Source organism: Hippoglossus stenolepis, chromosome 3, assembly GCF_022539355.2.
Source record: "Hippoglossus stenolepis isolate QCI-W04-F060 chromosome 3, HSTE1.2, whole genome shotgun sequence".
NCBI lineage: Eukaryota > Metazoa > Chordata > Actinopteri > Pleuronectiformes > Pleuronectidae > Hippoglossus > Hippoglossus stenolepis.
In genome coordinates this window covers 18,208,732-18,233,008 of record NC_061485.1, presented here as the reverse complement: position 1 = coordinate 18,233,008, position 24,277 = coordinate 18,208,732, and the positions used below count along the sequence as shown (strand labels likewise).

At 44.3% G+C, this 24,277-nt stretch overlaps 1 protein-coding gene across 3 annotated transcripts in view; it reads left to right on the top strand.

Moving 5' to 3' along the window:
• Positions 1–23,886, top strand: part of srgap2 (SLIT-ROBO Rho GTPase activating protein 2) — a 54,560-nt gene extending 30,674 nt beyond the window's left edge. For 2 of the 3 annotated variants that reach the window (XM_035151652.2, XM_035151654.2), the window contains exons 3-23: positions 4,324–4,486; positions 8,028–8,090; positions 9,820–10,035; positions 10,430–10,558; positions 12,044–12,265; positions 12,350–12,451; positions 12,540–12,737; positions 12,869–12,953; positions 13,424–13,451; positions 13,715–13,745; positions 15,011–15,071; positions 15,290–15,367; positions 15,488–15,622; positions 15,714–15,819; positions 17,440–17,664; positions 18,288–18,367; positions 18,674–18,872; positions 19,930–20,067; positions 20,301–20,514; positions 20,596–20,706; positions 20,789–23,886. In XM_035151652.2, the coding sequence (XP_035007543.1) occupies positions 4,324–4,486; positions 8,028–8,090; positions 9,820–10,035; positions 10,430–10,558; positions 12,044–12,265; positions 12,350–12,451; positions 12,540–12,737; positions 12,869–12,953; positions 13,424–13,451; positions 13,715–13,745; positions 15,011–15,071; positions 15,290–15,367; positions 15,488–15,622; positions 15,714–15,819; positions 17,440–17,664; positions 18,288–18,367; positions 18,674–18,872; positions 19,930–20,067; positions 20,301–20,514; positions 20,596–20,706; positions 20,789–21,349 (3,145 nt within the window). In that variant the 3' untranslated portion in view covers positions 21,350–23,886. The remainder of the gene's footprint in view (positions 1–4,323; positions 4,487–8,027; positions 8,091–9,819; positions 10,036–10,429; positions 10,559–12,043; positions 12,266–12,349; positions 12,452–12,539; positions 12,738–12,868; positions 12,954–13,423; positions 13,452–13,714; positions 13,746–15,010; positions 15,072–15,289; positions 15,368–15,487; positions 15,623–15,713; positions 15,820–17,439; positions 17,665–18,287; positions 18,368–18,673; positions 18,873–19,929; positions 20,068–20,300; positions 20,515–20,595; positions 20,707–20,788) is intronic. The other variant, XM_035151653.2, reaches the window with a different exon arrangement.
• The last annotated feature ends 391 nt before the right edge of the window (positions 23,887–24,277 follow it).

Here is a 24,277-nt window from a genome sequence, read left to right as displayed (position 1 = left end):
ACTGAGCTGAAGGGGCCGCAGGCTTCTGTGATCATTACTGCAGTATCATTAATGTATCATTACTGCAGTTGTGTGTGTGTGTGTGTGTGTGTGTGTGTGTGTGTGTGTGTGTGTGTGTGTGTGTGTGTGTGTGTGTGTGTGTGTGTGTGTGTGTGTGTGTGTGTGTGTGTGTGTGTGTGTGTGTGTGTGTGTGTGTGTGTGTGTGTGTGTACCCTGCCAAGCTGTGTCATGATTTATGAGACAGCTGTGCCTCATCACTATATGCTAACTCTTCAAAATGGTGGTGTTTTATTGAACAGCGATGGCCCCTCAGGTTGATGCCATTCCTCCATCCTTCCTTACATCTCCGTTGTAAGGAGTTCGGGATGCAAGTAAGGAGACAATAGAGAATTGCAAGAGATAAATATTCAATAGATCTTTTAGCAAATAATTTGAATGAACAGTCTCTAGATTTGACACTTTAGAAGTATTATACGCATTTATTTGAATTGAGAAAGACAGGACTTGTTCCTCTTCTGCTCGTCTTCTTTCTCTCTCTGACTCCCTGTTAACCATGACCTCAGCCGCGTTGACTTCGAAAGAGCCGTGTGATGAAGAAACTACAACCATAAACGGTTTTCGTCTCCTTTGCATCATTCACTTTTCCAGCAACACTGATTTCCATTCTGGGGGAAAACCTACACATGCTCTCTGACAAACTCACAGACAAAAAGGAATCGATAGGTCTTCTTAACGAAACCCAATTCCAGCCAAGAGGACATACCACACACACACACACACACACACACACACACACACACACACACACACACACACATACACACACACACACACCCTCCAGCCCAGATCAATACTGACGCAGTTGAGGAGAGTGTCCCTGTGTTGGCCTATTGGGGGAGGGAAGAAGAGCAGAGGAGAAGGTGGGGCCGAGGACGGAAGAGTAAAATATGCAGCTTAATGGTTCAACAACTGCAGCTGCTGCAGCAGGTCTGTTTACGTCATAATCAAGATGTCATGACCACAAAATTACAACTCGCTCACCGACGCGTCTTCAATCTTCACTTTTCAGTTCTCAGTCTGCTCCTCTCCCACTTTCTTTTTGCTCTGCTGTTCTTCCAACATCTATGTATTTAGCAGTGCCTCTGCATCTGCTGCTGCTCAGTCCGGGTGCCACGCTGGAATTTCAGCTATTTTCCGGTTATATGTGTGTATTTTTGTGTGTGTCTCAATGTAGGTGTGTGTGTGTGTGTGTGTGTGTGTGTGTGTGTGTGTGTGTGTGTGTGTGTGTGTGTGTGTGTGTGTGTGTGTGTGTGTGTGTGTGTGTGTGTGTGTGTGTGTGTGTGTGTGTGTGTGTGTGTGTGTGTGTGTGTGGATCCCGTGGAGACCCCTGGTATTCCTGCTATTTGGCTGCGTACAGCAGTGGTGGGGGTTACACGGTTTAACCGAATTATTTGTTTGTGTGTGTGCGTGCGTGCGTGCCCAGAGGCTGACAGGCTGATTGGTCACATGGAGAAGCCCTCACAAGTTGCACACTGATTCAAAACCGACCCTTATGCTATTAGTCCATTTTCCCTGTTAATAAGCTGCAGCCCCTTACACAACCCTTGGCTACACTTAAACATTATTTACATGTGCCAGTGTCCAGTTCTACAATGTTTGTGGAGATTAAAGATACACAAATACGATCAAATCTCACATGAAAGCAATTTCTGATTCACAAGAACTTGGGATTCATTCATGAACCATCTTTTTTACGTCAAATTTCTTTCATTTATGAAAACAGAAGACAACTGTGCTCCGCTCATTGGTTTCACATGCATAGACACAGAATTACACACACACACTCACAATATAGTTAAATGTCATGTAAGGCTGTATTAATACAGAAAAGCCTAACACTGGGTGAAAATGTCATTTTCCATCTAATAATGGACCCGTATTTCATTTCACCTTTTACCAAAATGAGAATTGCAAGATACCATTACCCCATTTTGATACATGTATTTTAATGATACCCTATAATCTCTGTGTTCAACTCCATCTTTCTTCATTCAAATAATCTGCCAAGAATATGTTTGATTTGATTTCATTAGAACATGTACATGAATCTTGCTTTGGATTTTGTCTTGATAAAATCAAATTGATACCAAATTTGATATATATACCTATATTACCTCTGCTAAAGCCCAGCTGTCCCCTTATTAAATCACATTCAAATGAACTAGATACAGATTTTTATGGAGCGCTGCACCAAATTGCACACACTTATAAATATCAGTCCCCTAAACATGCCAGATTTTTTTCATCAAGATGAAAGACATTTCCTAATCTAGCAATGTTAAAGAAAGTAATAAATCATGTCTTGGACTCCACCAGAGACCTGTGTCTTCATGCATCCATTTGTTTAAGCTGTTCTCAAACTCTGTAGAGCAGCTGCTCCTCAAATTCAATTCAGTCAGTGCAGGAACTATTAGACTGCTCATTGAAGTACTACTCTTCAGTCGTACTAAAGTGCCGGCAGTGATGCCCTGTTTAATGCTATGCAGTTTGATGCTGAATGTCAACGACCATTTAGCATTTTCCCTTTTTAATGTGAGTCACCTGACCTAAAGAATCACTCTGTTCCCAGTGAGCACCATGTGACCTTCGGAGGGGCCAGTGACATTTCAGTGTTTACCTTGTGATAGCTGAGGTTCAGAGAGAGAGAGAGAGGTGATATTTCACCCACTGCCGCAGTGCCATCACCATGGAGATGATCGGTGGCGGGCCAAGGGTGACATGTCACATGGTGGCAGAGCAGCTGGCCAGTTGAGCAAATAGAGGAACTGCGGCCCAGTTTTGGTGGAAGAAGATGTTGCGCAAAACAGTGAAGACAAACAAGCCGGAAGAGAAACAGACGGCAGAGAGAAGTTGCAGTAGAGTGGCACAAACACACATGTACCCACACGACTGCTACTCAAGGTTAGCACACAGCATGTAGAGAGTTTCAGTGCTTTGGCTCCGTATTGTGTGGCTGAATTTCTTCTTGTTCTTTCCCTGAATTTGTCATTGTTGTTACACTCTGTCATCTGACCAGTGACAGCCAGTACCAGCCAATCACATCATTGCCTATGACTAATCTCATCAGATCCGCCCGAAACCACAACTGCAAAGTGGGGACACATTTTTTGGCCCCAATTAGACAAACAGTCCCCAATCAACTAGTCTTTATTGTGAAATGTGTCCCTTAATGTAGCCTGTGATGGACACACACACACACACACACACACACACACACACACACACACACACACTCAGATGTACATATGTGCGGATACCCCCCACCACCACTAATCTCCCCCCCTGGTGAAACAGACTTTCTCTGTGTGTCTGACCTTGTGTATGCTTGGGTCAGTGCTCTACTTATCCTGACCCTCAGCCATGTGTGTCTGTGGGTTTGTGATGTAAATGCCTTGTGGCTCTTTGCTCTCTATCCAGTTAAAGCTGCTCTTAAAGACCTTTCATCCATTTACACTCACTCATAATCCATTTTAGCCACTAGATCATCTGGGGTTCATCCACAACACACACTGTACACAAACACACACAGTCACACACGCACTAAGCGCACAAAGAAAGGGGCTGTGTTGTTTGGTAAATAGGGCATTGACAGTCTTGCTTTTGTCTAGTGGCTTTATGGGCACTTGACAAAAGACAATGAAACACTACTAGTAAACTATTAAAAATCATTAGAGACATTAAATCTTCCTCTTCTCCATCTTTTCTTTTTCTCTCAGTTGTTTCTGTGACAGCTGTGCTTGTGGGGGAGTCCTACGTCTTCCTGCTGGGTTTTGTACCCTGGCTGAATCCCCCTTTTAGGCTGGCTCTGTGTGTGTGTGTGTGTGTGTGTGTGTGTGTGTGTGTGTGTGTGTGTGTGTGTGTGTGTGTGTGTGTGTGTGTGTGTGTGTGTGTGTGTGTGTGTGTGTGTGTGTGTGTGTGTGTGTGTGTGTGTGTGTGTGTGTGTGTGTGTGTGTGTGTGTGTGTGTGTGTGTCTTTTAAAGAGAGGGTGGCTGTTTTAAGCATAAATCTGTCTGGGCATTCACTCCCTACACTCTTTGTCTGTTTTCCAAGTATCTTGTCTGATCTTTCAACAGTCCAGAGTGGGTTTTTTGTGCAGTATCCTTGTCTACACATTTTCCATGTTTGTGTGCATCTGTCAGGAGCATGAAAAGGGACGTTTAGAAGATAAAAACGACTTCGCGCTCGTCGTCATTTATCCAAACATTTGCTCAGAGGTCTTTGAATATATTTTAAGACTCCCTCTGTCTCTGTGTGTGCTTGTAGGAAGGAGCAGAGCATTTTGTCTCCTGTGAACTGCTGGAACCTGTTGCTGCTCCAGGTGAAGAGGGAGAGCCGCGACCACGCCACTCTGTCCGACCTCTACCTCAACAACATCATTCCCCGCTTTGCACAGATCAGCGAGGACTCAGGACGACTCTTCAAGAAGGCAAGTGCACATTCAAACACACAGAAACAGCAGGAAGTCACTCACATTGGTTGTTCAATCTGCTCAGTGTGGGGATTAGACGTCGTTCAAAGTCTTTTTCATCTGTGCAGTGGGTTTTTTGTTCAACTGGTGGAAGATGCTGCTCCTTCAAACACTGAAGGAGAAAAGAAGAAGAACTACAACCTGATATGCTATAATCCATGCCACATTTTTGCACTGTCCATTTTTCCCTCCAGCATCTGTTTTCTGTCTTGGCTTATTTATTGACTGACAGCACGTCAGCTGAACCTGAGGCCAGGAGACTTTATGCCGTCTGTTCATACAGTAGCCTCATTCTTGTCTCCTCTGATCTCTGCATTGCTTGACTGAAAGGAGAGAGGGACAAGACCTAGGAAATGTGGATGAAGAGCTTGCTGTGACCTGGTACAGCCAGCATGCCATGACTGAGGTCTCCCCTGTGAGACAGATGTTCATCTCCAGGATGGACATATTAAACCTAATACAAAAACACATACTGCATTAAAGCACAATAATTCTCTGTTTTTGTATCGATTTAGAAAGGAAAAACCTGACAAATGAGCAGAGAAATGGGATGACAATGCCCCCCCCCCCCGTTCATAAGGCTTGAAGGGTCACTGAATGACAGTCACCAGATCTTCCAGACATGAACGAGGGGTGAAGTCTCATTAAAGCATGCAGGAGGCAGTAAACGTATAACTTCAGTGGTGGAAATCACATGCTTTTGTTTATAGCACATTGACACAGACGTCAGACATTGGCGTTCTCACATAAAGCCCCTCCAAAAAAGGTCAGGCAAATCCCCGGAGTTCAGTGCATGCCTGAAGGCAGCTGCTGAGGGACGATCATTTAGAAGAATGCTATCCATCCCCTATAGAGTTGATTCTAGAATCAATGCTGAGTTGCATTGAAGCTGTTCAGGCCCAACACCTTAAAAACAATTTTACAGCAAAGTGAGTTCAGGAAATAGTCGTTTTCATGTTTTGATCTTCATGCATCATTTCTGGTCTGCACAGGTTTTGATGTGAGAAAAGTTTTACAAGGTGATGCAATAGTCAAAGAATTAGTTCATACAGCTTTATTCAACTGGTTATACTTTGGCTTACAGGTTAAATTAAATTATCAAAAATTACAGGTTAAATCAATGGTTCAATTTTAGGTAAAGATTTAAGTAAAGTATGTAGTGAGGATGGAAAGAATGTAATCCAGAGAAAGCCCCCACAAGTTTAGCAATATATGTGTGTGTTTGTGTGGAAAGTGAAGCAGTCTGTGAGTGGAATGTCATGGCACAGACACCTGATTTTCATTTGTCTTTGAACCGCTTTTACCATCTGATCGCAGGTTCTCTCTCTCTCACGCACGCACGCACGCACGCACGCACGCACGCACGCACGCACGCACGCACACACACAAACTTCCACTTTCTTTCTACTACTCTTCTGATATACCAGTACTAAAAAAGAATATTAAAAAGCACTTTCTCATTCTTTCTCTGGCTCTAAGCCTCAGTTGAGTCATGGAGGTTGATTTCTATTTTTATTTTTCTGGTTTCTCCTTGGCATGAGAGTTGCTTTCTTCATGTCTGTGTCATAAATAGGCTACACGCAAGGACGCACACACACACACACACACACACAGAATACTCTGCTGGTTAATTAAGTGGACAATTAGTTCATTTATAGCATTTCCAGTAAAAGGCATGAAAACCAGTAGTGCCAGGGGCCATGACACACACAACTCATGCATACACAACTCATGGAGACAAACACCATGAGCCATATTAGAGAAGTCAACATTCATCTCAGCCAGTGTGAAAAGTAGCGTAGAATGATACTGTTAGTGCAGTGGAGGGTGTGGATATGATATTGTCACGAGTGTTTTAGCATTAATGAGTACACAGACGTCAGGGCTAATGAAGTGTGCTGGTTGCTGGTTTCAGTTGTGATCTTGCTGAACCCAGACTAGACGACCACAGGCAGGATGAAAGTCCAAAGGTCAAGATGAACGGTTGATAGATAGGAGGGCTCAGCCATGGCCCATTGCTTTTTGACTGGCTGCAATCTGGCAGCTTGTCACCCAATATGAGCTTCCTGCAGCACTTAAAAGAGCGAGGGCGGGACAACCTCAGTTATCCTGTTACCTCCTTCGTCTGCTGCAGAACCCTAAATCTCTCCTCGGGTCACTTTCTCCCTCTGCAACATCCATTCGTCATAATGATTTCTGTTTCCTTTTTCTCCATAAGCCCAGACTCTCTTTCTTATCACACCTTTCTTTAAACCGTTCACCTCTGACACCCTGATGCTATCCCGGTCTCTGCTCTGCCCTCCTCCGGGAGAAGACAGATGTTCAACATGTGCTGACAAAAATCTTTTCTTTCTTTCTTTTCACATTTGAACCATTTTGCTGGAGTGCCTCGTTTCTTTCTCTTTATTTTCAACACGTGTCCCTTGCTTTCTCTTTCCTGTTAAATTTAAGTCAGATTTTTCTATTTGCCCCAAAATCAGGAATTTTTTAAAATGTGAAGCTAGATTCTGTCTCTATTTTCATCATTAAAACCCAGTTATAAATGACATCCTTTTAAAGCAAGGGTTGGTAATCCTGGAAAAGCTAGTAAGAGCCTCCTGCACAAAATGCAATCGTTATCACATCGGCCCTCTCGTCAAAGCGACTCCCCGAAAACACATGAACACTCACTGCCTGACAACTGCTAGAAGTGGACTTTTCAGTGACGCGCTCGCTAACTTCTGGCTATCATCTCTGCTTCTGTAAGTCTCTTTGGTGTTGTGATTACAGTCATGTGCATTGAGAGCGCAAACCGGATGCACAAGGGGTGCAGGTGGGTTAGTGACAGACGGGTACACCAGCAAATCATTTCATTCAGTCCGAATGGATGATTATTCCTGCTAGATCCACAGACACCGGCTTTTTTTCAGAGAGGATTTAAACAAATACGATAAAAAGTGTTTCAGAAACAACTTACCAACCCTACCTTAAATAGTTTGATAAGATTCAGACAAAATTCATGCAAACGTATGAGACAAGCTATGAATGTGTGCAGAGTCTGCTGATGTGTGTGTGTTGCTGAGGTCATCCGTCACTAGTAGCTCCCTGCAGTTATGACTGGAGGATGGTACTGCCTGTATTACTCCGTCTTCTTGCTGCCTGGTCTTTGGCCCCGTCCTCTCCCCCTTGCTCCCCCCTGTCTCACTCCCCCTGCCTCCCTGCCATCATGTAGTGATCAGTATCTGTAGCCTCCTCCTCTAACTTCACATCCATCAAGTCAACCATCACTTTGCTCGTTCCAGCGACTGACCTAGTCCTGTTCAGCCAGATTTTCTCGCCTTGATTGATGATGGGGCTGTCGGTTGACCACATGGCCGAGTGGCTTTGTACGTCATTAGTTAGACAGAGATATGAACATCCTGTAAATGGACACCTGGTAGAAGCAGCGAGTAATGACACTAAGCATATGGTTTCACTGTTTCATTGACCTTAATGTGTCTTTATTTCTCTGTCTCTCTAGAGCAAAGAGGTTGGCGTACAGCTGCAGGAAGATATGATGAAAGTTCTCAACGAGCTCTACACGGTAAGAGAGGCCTTTGCAATGACACTCACATCGTGTGAATCCATAAGTAGGTGTTGTGACTCTCAGTGGGATGAGCGTTGCACTTGTGGTGCCACAGTCAGCAGTCTGAGGCTCACAGGAGTATGTAATGCAAAGCTTTGATAAAGTTCTTAGCAACTTATTGAACAGCATATTTCAAATTCTAAGGTATGTTTCTTGTACTTTTCTACAAGGAGTAATTGCAAGTAAAACTTAAAACACGATTCTCAGGAGAGCACATCCCATCACCAAGGCTCTTAAATTGAATTAAGCTCCACTAAATTTGACACACTCATAGATATCAGTTCCCCAAATGTGTCTGATTTGTTTCATCGGGATCCATGAATTATTCCCTGGGAAAACAGAAAAATGCCCTATCTCGCAATGTTATAGTAAGTGGGGGGAAAATAACCCTAGATCAGCCACCTGATCCAGATCTGCCCCAAAATGTTTCCACTAAGTTTCGTGGGAATTGTTGATTTTGTGTAATCTTGCTTACAAACAAACATACTAACCAACAACCAAACAAACATGAGAGAAAACATAACCTCTGTGGCAGAGGTAAATATAACAGTCTTACCTCAACTTCCTGTTTATACTGAAGGATCTTATCGATAAAGTATTTGCTGAATAGCCAGGCAGTTTTGTACAGACATTTAGAGAATGAAACTGACTTTTCTTCTTCGGCCAAAATTTATTATAATTTCAATAAAACATTTCTTGAGTATCATATTGATTTCTTTGAATGTTTGTATTCGTATTCACCTCAAGATGAATTCTAAAAACTGAAATGATCTCTCAAGTTTACAGTTTGCGGCATCATCAGGTCAGAATTAAAATTAGTTTTAATTAAAGTTGGTGAATGAAGGGAAACCTACTAAACTAATGTTCTTGGAATTTAGCCCACAGCACCCCTCTGCCTACATTTAGCACATATACATACTTGGTGTATATGTGTTTCTGAAAGATGTTGTTGTGCAGATTTCTAGTAATCAAACAGTCTGAAGTGATTGTTGATATTTCAGACATAATCACTGGCAGTCTGTTGTTTTGGTCTTCTCACGCTGTCAGGGGCATCACAGTGTCTGGTTACACATGTCCATGGTGCTGCCAAAAGGACCGAGGCAATCGGTGTGTGTTTCAGTGTGTGTTTGTGGGCAGAGTTTCTTACTACATCATGGCTCGGAGCAGCAACCGTCGGGCCTCAGCTCAGCCAGCCCATAAAAGCAGGTTTTAAGCTGTAATTACACTGTATAGGCAGAGACAGAAATAGATCTGGTTTGAGTGACGCGAACATTCTCACATGCGTACTCACAGACAGACCAGTGTTTTCTGACTGTAGTGTTTTGAGGAGGGTTTAAGGAATATAATGATGGCTCCTGGTGGTGGTCATCAGAATAAGGCTGACACTGCACACACACGCCTGCTTCTTTCATGTGTTTAGCTCATCATGTTAAAGTCATACCCCCATGTCCCGGCACAGTAGTGTTGTACAGTAGAGAGGGTTCTGTCTGTGACTCATTGACTGTTATATTGTTTTATTGCCAGCGCTCGAGGCCTCAGTGCTCCATTCTTTTCACAATGCTGAACGCCATAATCCCATTTGTGATCCGGAGTCAGGGCTGAGGGAGGAGACTCGCTGGGAAAATGCACATTAACACTCGTGTGGCTACATATATCTCATGATCTCAAGATGTCATCTCGTTCCCAGGTGATGAAGACGTACCACATGTACAACACGGACAGCATCAATGCTGAGTCCAAGCTGAAGGACGCAGAAAAGCAAGAGGAGAAGCAGATGGGACGCTCCGGGCGACAGGACGACCGCCAGACGCCGCGCTCCCCCGACACGCTGTCCAACATCAAGTCCGATGAGAAGCCTGTTCGGCGCTCCAGTGTCAAGAAAATCGAGAAGATGAAGGAGAAGGTGAGCAGAGCCTGGTCTGTCTGGGGAGGGGGAAATGGTGGAGAGCTGTTTCCGAGCGCTCCACCTGTTGTCATGCTGACTTATGTGCGTGTCTCATAAATGATTTATGGGTGCAGGACGGGCTCATTGCTAACCTTGTCGACTACAGCTGGGGCCTGTCACAGCTACATGGTTCAACACTTATTATTATCCATAATCAATACTGAGGCGTTTCACTCCAACACCTATTATCCCTCTCCCTTCCTTTCCTCTCTCTCTCTCTCTCTCTCTCTCTCTCTCTCTCTCTCTCTCTCTCTCTCTCTCTCTCTGTGTCATTACCCTGCACTTTTCATTCTTGCCTCATTTCTTTACTTCTCTCCTTTTTCAATCTCTTTCCCTCTCTCTCTCCTAACAGAGACAAGCTAAGTACACGGAGAACAAGCTGAAGGCCATTAAGGCCAGGAATGAGTACCTGCTAGCTCTTGAAGCCACCAACGGCTGTGTCTTCAAATATTACATCCATGACCTCTCCGACATCATTGACGTGAGTATAAACACGCTTGGTTATTCTGTGGGTTAACAGTTAACAATTGTAGGCAAGTTGTGTGTGTGTGTGTGTGTGTGTGTGTGTGTGTGTGTGTGTGTGTGTGTGTGTGTGTGTGTGTGTGTGTGTGTGTGTGTGTGTGTGTGTGTGTGTGTGTGTGTGTGTGTGTGTGTGTGTGTGTGTGTGTGTGTGTGTGTGTGTGTGTGAGAGCCTGTGGTGGCCCCTCAGCCAGTCTTTTCACATTAGCTTCAGTGCTCTGAATGAAAAGCGATTGGTTCCTCTCCCTCTCCATGTTTTCTCCTCTGTGTCTTTGTGCCCCTCATAGACAGCCAGTGTCCAAAACATTGAGCTGTCATGGAAACCATTCATCCTCTGCTCGATAACATTTCACTGCCTGCTGGATTGCAGGTGGTAATTCTCTCACTCTGTTATCGGAGCACAGTTTGTTCAATAAGCATGTCAGTGCCAACAACCCCAGTTAGTGGAATTCCCAATATTAGTTTTCCTCCCTAAATTTTATTACCATTTTGCTTTACATCAATCTGGCAGTTACCACCTGGAGAAAATGTCACCTGATGAAATAATAACATTGATTTCCATTTGTAAAGTATGTGTATGTATTTGATCTAACATTTCTGCTGTGGGGGATAACACATCAAGATTGTTGTTGTATTGGGCAGCTGCCACTTACAAATGTGTGGATGTGAGCTGGGTGTTGCAGAAGAAGAAAGCAGAACTACGCTGTATAGTTTGTATTTCTCAATTTCACCATGCAACATTGCAAAATGTTGAAAATTCCATTTTACAGACATTTTACTATTTATCAATGATCCATCTGAACAGCATTTAAAGTGGCCACATGTTACGTTTCACTGCCACCATGTATGCTTTGTTGCTAACAGTGGGTGGTGGTGATGGTCACTTGCCAAGAGCTTCAGCTGCCGTTGCTTTTACAAGACAAATGCTTTCATACGTCTCCCTACCGTAAAGTCACGAGACTGTCCGGGTGTAGCTTGTTAGCATGCTAACTTCAGTATAAGCACAGAAATGAGAGAAGCAAAGCAAGAGTTAACATGGTTTCCAACACCTCGCTCTTGGTGAGTAAAGGAATGAAGTGTGATGCTCAACTCACAATGAAACATACATAATAACCTCTTTGATGAAGTAATTTAGTCGTACCATTGAGATCATACCAAGAGAGACATTGATGAACCTCGTAGTGCAGCATGTTTCACAGTTATTCAACTGATGTAGCACTACATGTACAGGTCAACACGGTCTTCATGGCTTGGTGCAATTACTAGATTAAATATAATTTTGTATTATCCCTGGTTGAATGTCAGAAGCAACTTGTATTGAATTTCCTCTGGTTCTTTCTCTAAAAAAAACTGAAAGTGACAAGGTGTCAAAGTTGTATCAAATAGCATACCAACGATGCTTACCTTTCAGGCCATGTATTCATATGTCTTTATGTGTGTGTGCCAGTGCTGTGACCTGGGCTACCATGCCAGCCTGCATCGCGCCCTGAGGACCTACCTATCTGCAGAACAGAACGTGGAGACGTCCAAACACACGGGCCTGGAGACACTGGAGGGAGCTGCAGAGAGTCTGGAGCCCAATGGGGACAAACAGAAACTGATGGAGACCTACAACAATGTCTTCTGCCCCCCAGCTCGCTTTGACTTCCAGTCCCACATGGGCGACATGGTAAAGTGCACGTGCTCGTGTTTGGCTCAGACACAGGGAGTGCGTTTTCAAACATCAGTGTTTATAATGTGTTTGTGTTTGTAGATGGGAATGATGTGTGCACGGCAGCCACTGGAGAGCGAGCTGCTGCAGAGGTGTCAGCAGCTGCAGTCCCGTCTGTCCACACTCAAGATTGAGAATGAAGAGGTGTCACATCGTTCTGCTTCTCGAACATTAATAATTGATCTGTGTCTTCTTCCAGCCCCTTGTAACTGTCTTGTCTGACTTCTTACAGGTGAAGAAAACTATGGAGGCCACTCTGTCCACCATCCAAGATATGGTGACAGTGGAGGACTATGACGTCTCCGAGTGCTTCCACCACAGCAACAGCATGGAATCTGTCAAGTCCTCTTTCAGCGAATCCTATCTCAGCAAGCCCAGTCTGGCCAAGAGACGGGCCAATCAGCAGGAGACGGAGCAGTTCTACTTCACGGTCGGTGGCAGTTGAATATCGAGGATCTCTCTGCATTTATCGGATCAATTCACAAAGTTGAGAGCTTTTGCTGTTAGGAGTATAATCCTCTCGAATTAGGACTCAAGTGTGCGTGTCTTTGTGTGCTGCAGAAGCTGAAAGAGTTTCTGGAAGGCAGGAACCTGATCACCAGACTGGACTCCAAGCATGACCTCATCGAGAAAACCCTGGGAGAGAGTGAGTGGGGACGGCTAGAGTGTCCTTCATACCGTGTTAGATGTTGTCCTTGCGGGAGGGAGATGGGTTCAGGAAAGGTCTGGTGCCCCCGGGCAAAGCAGGAAGCACATCAGAGAAAACGAGCGGCACATCGGGACACATCACATCCCATGCAGTGAAGCAGAATGAGTTTAATGCATCTGATAATCACAAGCTGTGTGTGTGCAGGGCTAGGTCACAGTGACAGCGACCATATGTGGATGCAGCTGTATGTTTACGTGGGTGGGAGTGTATATTTTGGGGGCTGGATGTGTTTCCACAAGCTTACAGGAAAATGGAAGCTTTAAAGGGAAGTTTGCTCCGTGTTCCGTTCCATCTGAAGCTGTTTCCTCATGTGTACTGCCTCTACTACAACCGCCTATCTCTGTGTCTCTCTCTCTCTTCCTGTCATCCCCTCGCTCCCCCCGTCTTCCTGTTTCTCCCTCTTTTAGGTCAGAAGACTGACTGTTGCCTTGCCAGGTAGGTGTGGCGAAGGAAGGAAATATGCTTCCACACACACACACACACTTGCATATACCATAGCAACATTTAAGCTTGATTTCTTGGCAACCAGGGGTATTATTTTACCCGCTCACTGTTTATAGATATTCTCAACACATGTGCATGTGTCTCTGAGCGTACAAATAGAGCATTACCAGAGTTGTGAGCATAAATAGACTTTCTCTGAAGACATAATGACAGGGTGCTGTTACTTTCTCTCCCCTCTCTTTCCTTCTGCGTAGTGGACGGAGAAACTCGACAGTACGGAATCAGGTAATTATCTGTCATTAGATTGTTCGTTAGTTTGTGTCTGAGTGTCTGTGAGATTGTTGGCTGCTGTGGTGCCAGCCCCTCTTATTTATCTCAATCTTATTATTATTATTATTATTATTATCACTATTATTATTACTATTATTATTATTCTGAAGGAAATCCACCTTCCTATGCATGAAAATAAACCAAACTTAGCTCATAGGTCCAGTCCTATGCCAATGGGGGCCAATAGTCCTGATGGTGGCGCTACAACAACAGTCTAAAGTTTAATCCTTTGAAAATTCATAGCAGATCAACCGTAAGTGCAAGAACTTTGCAATTTTCACCAAATTATAGGCCCAAATGAGCAGAAACCTGTAGTTATAGTGTCAAGTAACATCATGAGTAAAGTGAGGTTACCTGGCAGGTAGCACTATCATCACCAGATCATCACTTGCCTTGAGAGTCTAACATTGTGAGTTCAAACCCTGGATGAGGCACAATAACTCTGCTTATGTCTGGTCAACAAAACTGAATCTTGAAAAATATTTTTTTTTCTCTTCCTCATCTTTTTTTCATCTTCCTCCTATACTTCCTCAAAATGCCCGGCCCCGACCCATTGCTGTTTATAGAAGCTATAATTGTTTTTGTAACTCAAGCCACATGTTGTCTCACAGTATCCTCGGCCCACAGGATGCATCAGTATCTAGATGTTGACTGCTTTTTGGTTATTCTGGTTAATACACTTTATACAATATGTCCATAACTACATCAGAATCAGCTGGTCTGCAGTTGTATTGTCAAGCAAATTGAAAAAACACCAGTGTTAAAAGGTGCTCAGTTGGATTATCTCATGTTTGTGGCTCCCTCTTGTGGGTGAGTTTATGTTTTACCTATAAGCTCTCACTTCACAGAGAAATCAACTGTTCATTTCAGTATTTGGTCTCATAGTCAACATATAAAAGCACAACTGTGTTCACATAACAATTCTATACATGTATTGTTCAGCATGCACTCCACAGCCTCACCTCCCAGAGATTTCTGGAAACCCTAAGCAAACAAAGGGAAAAGGGAAAAGCGCTGTCTCCTAGCAACAGCTGGGTACTGTGCCCACCCTTTCTCCCCCATGTCTGATACCCACTCCACCTAAATGTGTGCACCGATGCATGTGTGTGCATAGACGTGTGTGGAAATTCTCCTGACAAGAAGTGCACTGTGTGTCATGTCCACACCAGTCTCCTGTCTCTTCCTTCACTGACAGTAATTCCCCCCCCCCCCTATTTTAGGACTCGGGTGAGGCCATTCCTCTGATGGTTGAGAGTTGCATCCGCTTCATCAGTCGCCATGGTGAGCGAAATTCTTCAGTGAAGTGATAGGTTTAGCATCGGCTTTCCCTTTGTGCTGATTGGTTACAGTGCTATGTCAAGTGTGATTGGTTCTGGATAAAATGAAACTGGGAATTTTACCAGAACCTCTCAGCTTTAAATAACAAAAATGCAAAATATCCACAAATACACGCACGTATTCTGAAAATGAATGAAGGGTGTTTGTTTGCATCTGTGTAGGTCTGCAGCAGGAGGGCATCTTCAGAGTGTCGGGCTCTCAGGTGGAAGTCAACGACATCAAGAATGCATTTGAGAGAGGTACAACTAATATCCAACGAAACAACAAGTATTTTAAAGAGAATCTGTTTACCCTGTGCTTTATACAGTGTTTCTCTCCCTCCTCCTCCCCCCTCTTTATTGCTGCTCATCCGGTCATAGGTGAGGACCCGCTGGCAGGGGACCAGAATGACCATGACATGGACTCCATTGCTGGCGTCCTGAAGCTCTACTTTAGAGGGCTGGACCACGCCCTCTTCCCTAAAGAAATCTTTCATGAAGTCATATCCTGTGTCTGTAAGTGTTGCATACTGTTGTCTCTATTTTTTGGGTTTGCCCTCGATTGTGTTGATAATCTCCTGGCCGTCGTGGCGGTGTTATTTTCCAGCGATGGAGAGCCTCCATGAGCGGGCGGTCCACATTAAGAAGGTTCTGCAGTCTCTACCAAGCAAAACGCTCGTCGTCATGAGATACCTGTTCGCCTTCCTCAACCAGTGAGTAGCAGGACACACACACACACACACACACACACACACACACACACACACACACACACACACACACACACACACACACACAGGGCAAGACACTAGAAACTAATTGGTGAAAAAACACAGAAATGATCTAAAAACTTGTGACAATCTCAACAAACAAACTTTTTACTCAAAAGTTAATATTAATTAGATAACATGTGCAAGAGTGCAAACAATGGGATTTGCCACAGGTTTCGTCAGGTTTGATTAACAAAGATCTCAAACAAATAGCTGCTATTTAGACACTGTGAGCAATTTGTGAAAGTAACATAGACGGATGCACAACCTTTTAGCAACTAAGGAACATTTTCCCCCACACACACACACACACACACACACACACACACACACACACACACGCGCAATAGTTTCATAAACACCAGGATGTGGTTATTTGGCCTTCTAACACCAAATCTAAACATCCTTTAACCTATGTGGAAACTCATCCTAATTAAAGTCTAAACTGCAAATAATGTTTCTGCCCCTGCAGCACTGAACGGGAAGCTTTTACTTCTTGTGAAAGTTTATTTCCCACTTACAGTCAAGTTTATTTGTATGGTCCAATAACACATATAGTGTCTCAATGGGATTCACATCAGCCACAAACACAAGCTCTTTAAAAAGACAAGGACGAACTCAACCAAAAGAAGCCTCAGCTTGGACAGATGAGAAAATAATTACTCGCAGTCACAGTCAGGAGCGTCTCAAGAGACTTTGGAGGCCCCAGGCAAAAGGGACCAGGGGGGCCCGACATCAAACCAAATCAACCCAGGATACATGATAGACATTCTAGTATTCAAGCAAAAGGCAGAAAGCTATTGGCATGGGGCCTCATTAGGCTGTTTCCTCCTGTACACAGCCAATCATAGAATTTAAGGGGGTTTTCACAAAACCGTCGTTGCTGTGGATCAGCCGTTCTCTGGGGCCTCCTCTCAGCTCGAGGCCACAGGCAATTGCCTGCGTTGCCTGCCCTGTTGCAATGCCCCTGGAGGCAGTTCAAATAGAGACACATATACAAGCCTGTGTCACAGAGATTTAAAGGGAATTGTATTTTTTTGGAATGTGTGCTTTGGTGTAGTTTTGGTTCAATGTATTCTAATCCATCAGTTTTAGACTCACATTCAAACACACATTCCTCACTGTCCAATCAATCCCTAACAACCTCGACAAAGCCTTTGAGTAAAGGAAGGTAGCAACAGGGAGTGAAAGATGAAGGACACCTGAAATTTGAGACTCCTGGGTAAACCAAGTGATGCCAGAGACAGAGGAGCTTCCTGAAGGCTCCTGCTTCTTCTCACACACCGAAACACAGACACATCATCAGAGTCTCTCCATCGCCACATCATACAAATGAACAGATGAATTGAGGCAGGGTTTGGAAAGTGTTTACTTTTGAAACTCGTGCAGTCAGAGTCACGCAGATCACAGCTTATTTACAAGCTGTGGGTGATGTAAGCTATAAATGACCTTTCATGGCTGTTTGTATGGGTAGTCAGTTTTGTATATACATCGTTATTATATGTGCAAGAGAAAGGGATGAGACGATGCCCTCTGAACGACTCTGCCTTCCCTTCCGCTCAGCCTGTCTCAGTACAGCGACGAGAACATGATGGACCCCTACAACCTGGCCATCTGTTTCGGCCCCACCCTGATGTCTGTCCCAGAGGGCAACGACCAGGTCTCTTGCCAGGCCCATGTCAATGAGCTCATCAAGACAATCATCATCCACCACAACACCATCTTCTCCGGACAGCAGGACCTGCAGGGCCCCATCTACACCGTCCCTGGAAGTGGAGACGATTTCTGGTAAGAGCTGGGGGGAAACGGAAGGTGATTGTATATGAGGGGAGTTTGAGGAGTAATAAGTCATGTATGGCCTGATCTATGGAGCTAGAAGGGCAGAGGGGGGTGTAGGCGGTTGATTCAGGGGCCGCTGTAGAGTGATGGGGGGCTCAGCTTGTCTGCTCTGCTCAGGGCCAGGGGGCCACGAGGATCAGCTTACCCTCCATCACATAGGAGATTAAAGTACCTTCTGACCACAGCAGCCCAGGAGAGCACAAAACACACACCAACGCACATGCACCACAATGCACACATAACGACCAACTTTGAAATTTACTGTAAAAACAAGCCTAGGCTCCAGTTATTATGATTACTGCCAGTCAGAGCAGTTGTTTAGGCTGTAGGTCCCACAGGCGGACCTGCCCTCAGTCTCAGCTGTAGAAAGTGCAGACAGAACATTTTATCACACTGGCATAGCTGGGCTTTTCTGCACCCAGAGGGCCACAGCCAGGACGTATCCACAATTGAAGGATGCGCAAAAAAAAGCATACAGACGGATATGAGCACAAGCTGCGAGTCATCAAGACGTTGACAGTCTGAAACGTTTGTGCTTTTGTCCTCTTAACTTTATTTTCCATCTGCTTCAGTGACAGTCCACACTGTGAGCCCCCCCTTGTGGAAGAGCCTGCGCCTGACACCATCTCTGTCAGGAACAACAGTGAAGATGGTGAATAACACACACACACACACACACACACACACACACACACTTGTCACCATTTTATGAGATCTCACCCTGCTTTTCTCACAAGTTACTCTGGCTGTAACCTTTTAAATCCAGCTCCTCAGTAACCTGGTTATTATGCTGCTTTGTTACCGCTTTTTTTTTAACCTTTGCACAGTCACCAGATACAGCAGCACTAACCTGCTATGCACTAATCTGGCTTCCACCTCTTTTCTTCCTCTCTCATTTGTGGCTGCCGTTGGCTTCTCTGTCACTTCCTGTCTCTGTCCACCATTCTCTGAATCTCAGGAACCTTGACTGTTTCAGAGTCCGAGCCGATCGAGGCCATCGCTCGGTTTGACTACTCCGGACGGACTAGTCGGGAGCTGTCGTTCAAAAAGGGAGCCTCGCTGCTTCTGTATCAGCGAGCCTCTGATGACTGGTGGGAGGGACGACACAATGGAGTGGATGGACTGGTGCCACACCAGTATATTGTGCTCCAAGACATGTAAGATGTGTTCCAGTCAATCAAATTATTTCAGCAAGAAGATAATGATAATAATGCAGATGATTTTTTCTGTTTCTACATCGCCAACATTAGTACTAATGGAAACGCAAGTTCAGCATCAAACTCTCAAACTCTCAAACTTCTCTTAAAGTGCAATGATGGCTGAAGCTCTTGGCAAGCGACCATCACCAACAGCCACATGACAACACACCAGGTTTGGCAGCAGAGAAAAATTTGATATAGCATTCGTAAGGGAAAAACAGAAGCTGTCAACCTGTGTCTTATTTTCACATTTCTGTCAGTTATGAATATTGATCTTGACAAAATTTCCTCACCACGTATGAAGCCCAGTTTTGGGAGGTACAAACTCTGGGCAAAGAGCCTTCTACAAAAACATTAACAGAAATGAGGTCAAAGTCTAGTGCATTAGTCTGAAAGTAAACACAGAAGGTAGTCCACTGGAAATCCCCCGTAGCTCAGGAACTGAAATCTGCATAACATAAAAATCCATTTTCATTCAGGTAGACGTCCCTGTTTCCACAAGTGTCTTTGCATTTTTACAGTTGTGTGTATGATATAGAGTAGCAAACAAAAAAAGATGCTTTCAATCCCCATATGTCCCACCTGACAAATTATGAGGTAAACACAACACGGAGACTCCAGTTGCGTCGGATTTCTGTACAGCTGCTAAGTAGTAGACTAAAGTAACTACAGAGATTTACTGCGGAGTAGCTTCTGTGATTCTGCATGAAACAGTGTGTGAGGCTCAGTTGTTGGTCCACAAAAAAAGTCTTGACCATCTGTCATAACAGACCACAAAACCCACTCTAAGGAGCCTATTCTATTGAATTTGAGGGTTTGTGTTTAAGTTATTCATGTAGTGCAGCAGGGAAACGGTTCAATCACAGCTTGTGCTCTTCCTTAAGTCATTTGACTCTGGCCAGTTTGGATAGAGGTTTCAAAAGTCAGTACAGAAGTTTCTAATTCAAATTTAAGTGGCACAAAACCCAGCTTTGTCTTTCATAACAATTTGTAAAGTACAGAACGATCGTTTCAGGTCTGATGGAGGTCGGGGAAGTCCAAAGACTGATGTGGACTCCAGGGACCTGCTGGGGGAGAGGGTCTCCACTAGAGGGAGCGCCGCCTCTCCTACTGGAGCTCATGTGGCTGACATCTACCTGGCCAACCTCAACAAGTGTGTAGCAGTTCACGTGAAACGATAAAAATCAATTAAGGGCCAAAAAGCAAAAGAAAACTTCAACTGATTCACCAAAACCATAAAAGAGTTTAGTCATTGTTGTTTTCACACTTTTTGACCCTTGATTGGATTGAAATGCTCAAACAGGCGCACACCCACGACTCACTGAAATGAATCACAACCTCACAGTCAATCATAGAAAATACGACTCAAATATTTGTCTCCGCCAGGTTGAGGAAACGTCCAGAGTCTGGGAGCATTCGGAGAACATTCCGGGGATCAGAGAGCGACAGCACCAGTCCGGGGGCCAGCGGAGGGGGAGGAGTAAGAACAGCCTCACTTCCAGTCGGCGGGGCTCTGGTGAAAGAGACGGGAGACAAACGACCCGTCAGCGCTCACAGCATCCTCAACTCAGTCACTCGCCATTCCTCACTCAAGACCAAGGTACCATAGCGTCTAAGTACGCATTCGACAAATGAATGTGAAAGTGATGAGGCTTAAATTGAGGCCTTTCTGAACATTTAGGTGGAGAGTCCCCAGTTAAGGAAGACAACTTCAGCCGGACGCTCCAAGAGCTTCAGTAACCACAGACCACTGGACCCAGAGGTCATCGCTCAGATAGAGCACAGCTCACAGGTACAACTCTCACTCCACTCACTCAACACCGTGTCTACAGTATGTTACGTTTGTGTGTTTACTGTATGTGTGTCTGTTGCAGGACATCGAAGTGCCCATGAGCCCTGGCCTGAGTGAGTTCAGTAAGTCGGAGAGGCAGAGCTCCAAACATACGCACACCCCCGATGTGGTCCTGGACACACTGGAGCAGCTGAAAGGTGGGAGTGGTGGCGGCGGCGGAGGAGGAGGAGGAGCCTCGGAGCCCTCCAGTCCGCTCCACTCCCGTCTACTGCGCGATGGTGAAGGCGGCTCCTTGCATACTCACCCGCTCCAGCGCAGCGCCTCCTCCGCCAGCGACGTACCCTCCTCCTTCCGCCCCATCAAGAGCCAGCCGCGGAGCCCCCTGCCCTCTGCCACATCCCCCTCCCTGTCCTCCTCCTCCCTCTCCTCCTCCGTACCTTCCTTCAGAGAGCTGCGCCCGCCGGCAACAAGACCCAAGCCGGTGGTTTTCCCGAAGAGCGGGGGAGGGAGTCCAGCGATGGGCTCCCCGACATCCACTGTTCCCCCAACACCTCCACTTCCACCTGCAGGCCACACACACTCACTCCCTAGCACTCCTCCTCCTCCACCTTCTCCCCAGTCTGACAAATCCTGCCCAGCTTAAAACCGCTCGACCCGAACAACAACACTGATCCTTACAGACTCTTCTACCAGGTTGTAGAGAGCACTTAATTTGTTCAGCCCTAACCCACTACTCGTGTGTAGCATTCACTTCCTGGTGTGCAGGCGAATGATGCCTTGTTCCCTTTTTGGAGGTTTTCCCCCGCCCTGTTCTGGCAGCTCCTAACTGTCACAAGGTGTAGGTCAGTTAACACCCTTCAAACACACTGTTTTTTTCTCGGCCACCACAGTGATTCCAGTGATTCACGGGATTTTAAAATCCTTCATAAGGGAACGGGACTCAGGATGGACACCTACAGCACCTGGAGCTTACATACACTAGTTTGTGACGTGATGAAAATTGTGTGTGAGTGGGCGTGTGAGAGTGCTACCTGCCTTTACACACAGAGATCTATGTAAGGAACAAAAAGCACAGTTTGATTTTTTTTGTATAGTAGATATGACAGTTTTTTTTTCCTTCTTCTTAATGACCCCATGACTAGCGGACTGGAAGGGAGCGTTTGATTCCTGAGAGTAGACTGTGAAATGCTTTAGTTCTCGCTCTGTGTAGAAATGACACACACTGACTCGCTGCTTCAGAAGACTGGAGAGAAAGGTGCATGGTGAAAGAAAACTGGGCCAAATATCAGTGTAAGTCATGTGATCAAGAGCTTTATTTGATTTTTTTTCTCCAGTGTTTGATATGTTGGTGATTTTTTTTTTTTTTTAAATGACTGTTCAGTACTAGTACCACAACAGGAGCATAACAGGGCAGTTGTTCTCCAATATACTTTAATGGCCAACAGTAATTCTAAATACATATATAGCAATAAGAAAAAAAAAAAAGAAAGCTGGTATTTTGAAGCGTTCTGCTGCTTCTCTCCTGCAGTTTTGTTATGTGTGTAGGGGACCACTGAAACCCAGCATTTTTATATGTGATGTTGGACTGTACACACACTCGCATACACATGTTTTCTAAGTCGGTGTGTGGTAGTGTTTCGTGGCAGCTAAACGCCCTTTCAGGTTTTCCTCGCATGCCGGGGCCACACAGACGGCCGCCACAGTGGCGAGCTGGACTGGTTGCATCATTCTATGTATCTGCAGTACCAGCTTCAAACAAAGACACAGCTTGCTCCTTTAAATATATACTTAACAGAAAAAAAAGGGTTTTATTATTCTAATGGTGTGTATGTATGTTTAATAATCTATAACTGGAAGCATGGAGCTGAGGGTCCGCCACAACCAACCACCTCATCCAGTGAGCTCTGAAGCAACGTTTGCTTCTATTACTTTTTTTTCCTTTAATGATCAGAACAGGTTATGGTATGCTGTGGAGCTGTGGAGCCGTGGGTGTGCGCCTGTTTGAGCATGTGTGGATGTAGAGTATATATATGCACCTCACCACAGCCTTGCCCCACTCATCATAAAGGGCTGCTACCCAACAACAGCAGCAGCTGCCCGCAGACACAGAGGAAAAACATACGTCTCTCTTCTGGAGTTGCAGCAGCCCGAGTAAATATGCACTGTGTATATGTGTCATCAGATTAAAAAAAAAAAAAGCCTGCAGGGATACATGAACCGTTGTCTTGTCTTCAGTTACTGCTGTAGCACCAGTGGCAGCCCAGCTTTACGTAGAAACAGGATGAGGAATCCCAACTCCAAGGACTTAAACCGACTTTTCTTTTTTCCTGGTATTATTTGGTGATGGAAAATGCGATATGTTGTTAATTTTTTTTGAATATTAACTTCAAATGTGGAGATATAACATTCAGGGCAAACTGAATAAAGCCTTTTTTTTTTTTCATTGTATTTCACTTTCTTGAGAAAGTATTGAACTAATTGTCACCCTGGTGTTCCCTTTAATCACACTTTCCCCCATCCTCAAGTGTTTCCTCAAGAATACAGCACATACTGCATTCCTGTATATGCTCTTCACCAGGTAATGAATTATAATTGTTAAAAGTTTTGTTTTTCCTAATCTCTGTATACTGTTTGTGTATTACCTGGTATATTTGTGTTGCTCTTACCTCATCGAGACAACTGGAGGGACTGTGACCGTGCGGGTGTTTGTGGTCAACGCGCTCACACACACTCACACGTAACAGACACGTGCATGTGGGTGGTTGGTGTGTTTTGTCCTGGCCGTGCTGTCGAGAGGAGCTGGGACCCTCTGTGATCTCAAATCAATCATCGTGCACTTGAACAACCTTTGCTTGTGTGTGGACTAACTGTGTGTGGGGATGATTTGTCGGAGTTGAATATTGTTAAATATGCATTTTTTTGTGTCCATTTGAAAACAGCAGAACTAAAAAAAATAGACTGTAATGTCAAATCTATTTATAGTTGTCTCTGTATTACTGGAGAATCCTGTGTTCAGATGTACTTTGTATATACAATGTTGTACATTACAGAGGTACACTCTTTTTTTGGTACAATATTGTACAGTAATAGCAATAGTAGTTTAATCAAATAGGCCTTATATAATTCTATGTGTAGTTCTTGTAGTAGATTTGTTTTTTAATAAACATTGCTTGCTATAAAGAGTCTCAATTTGTTTGTTGCAATGAAAATGTAAACCAAATCAATCAAATTGTGACTGATCTCAGTACTGTTACTTCATATTTATGACTTTTTATCCCACAGTTATCGAAACCTTTCATTGGTGCAAACTGGGTTTTACAGTATAAACAGATAGAGAAAATAAATCTAGACTCTGTCACAGTATGAAGTGATATCTATATAATGTGACATAGTCATATATAATGAGACCTATAAAGTCATATATAAAGTCATATATAATGTGACATAAAGTCATATATAATGTGACATAAAGTCATATATAAAGTGACATATAAAGTCATATATAATGAGACATAAAGTGACATAAAGTCATATATAATGTGACATAAAGTCATATATAAAGTGACATATA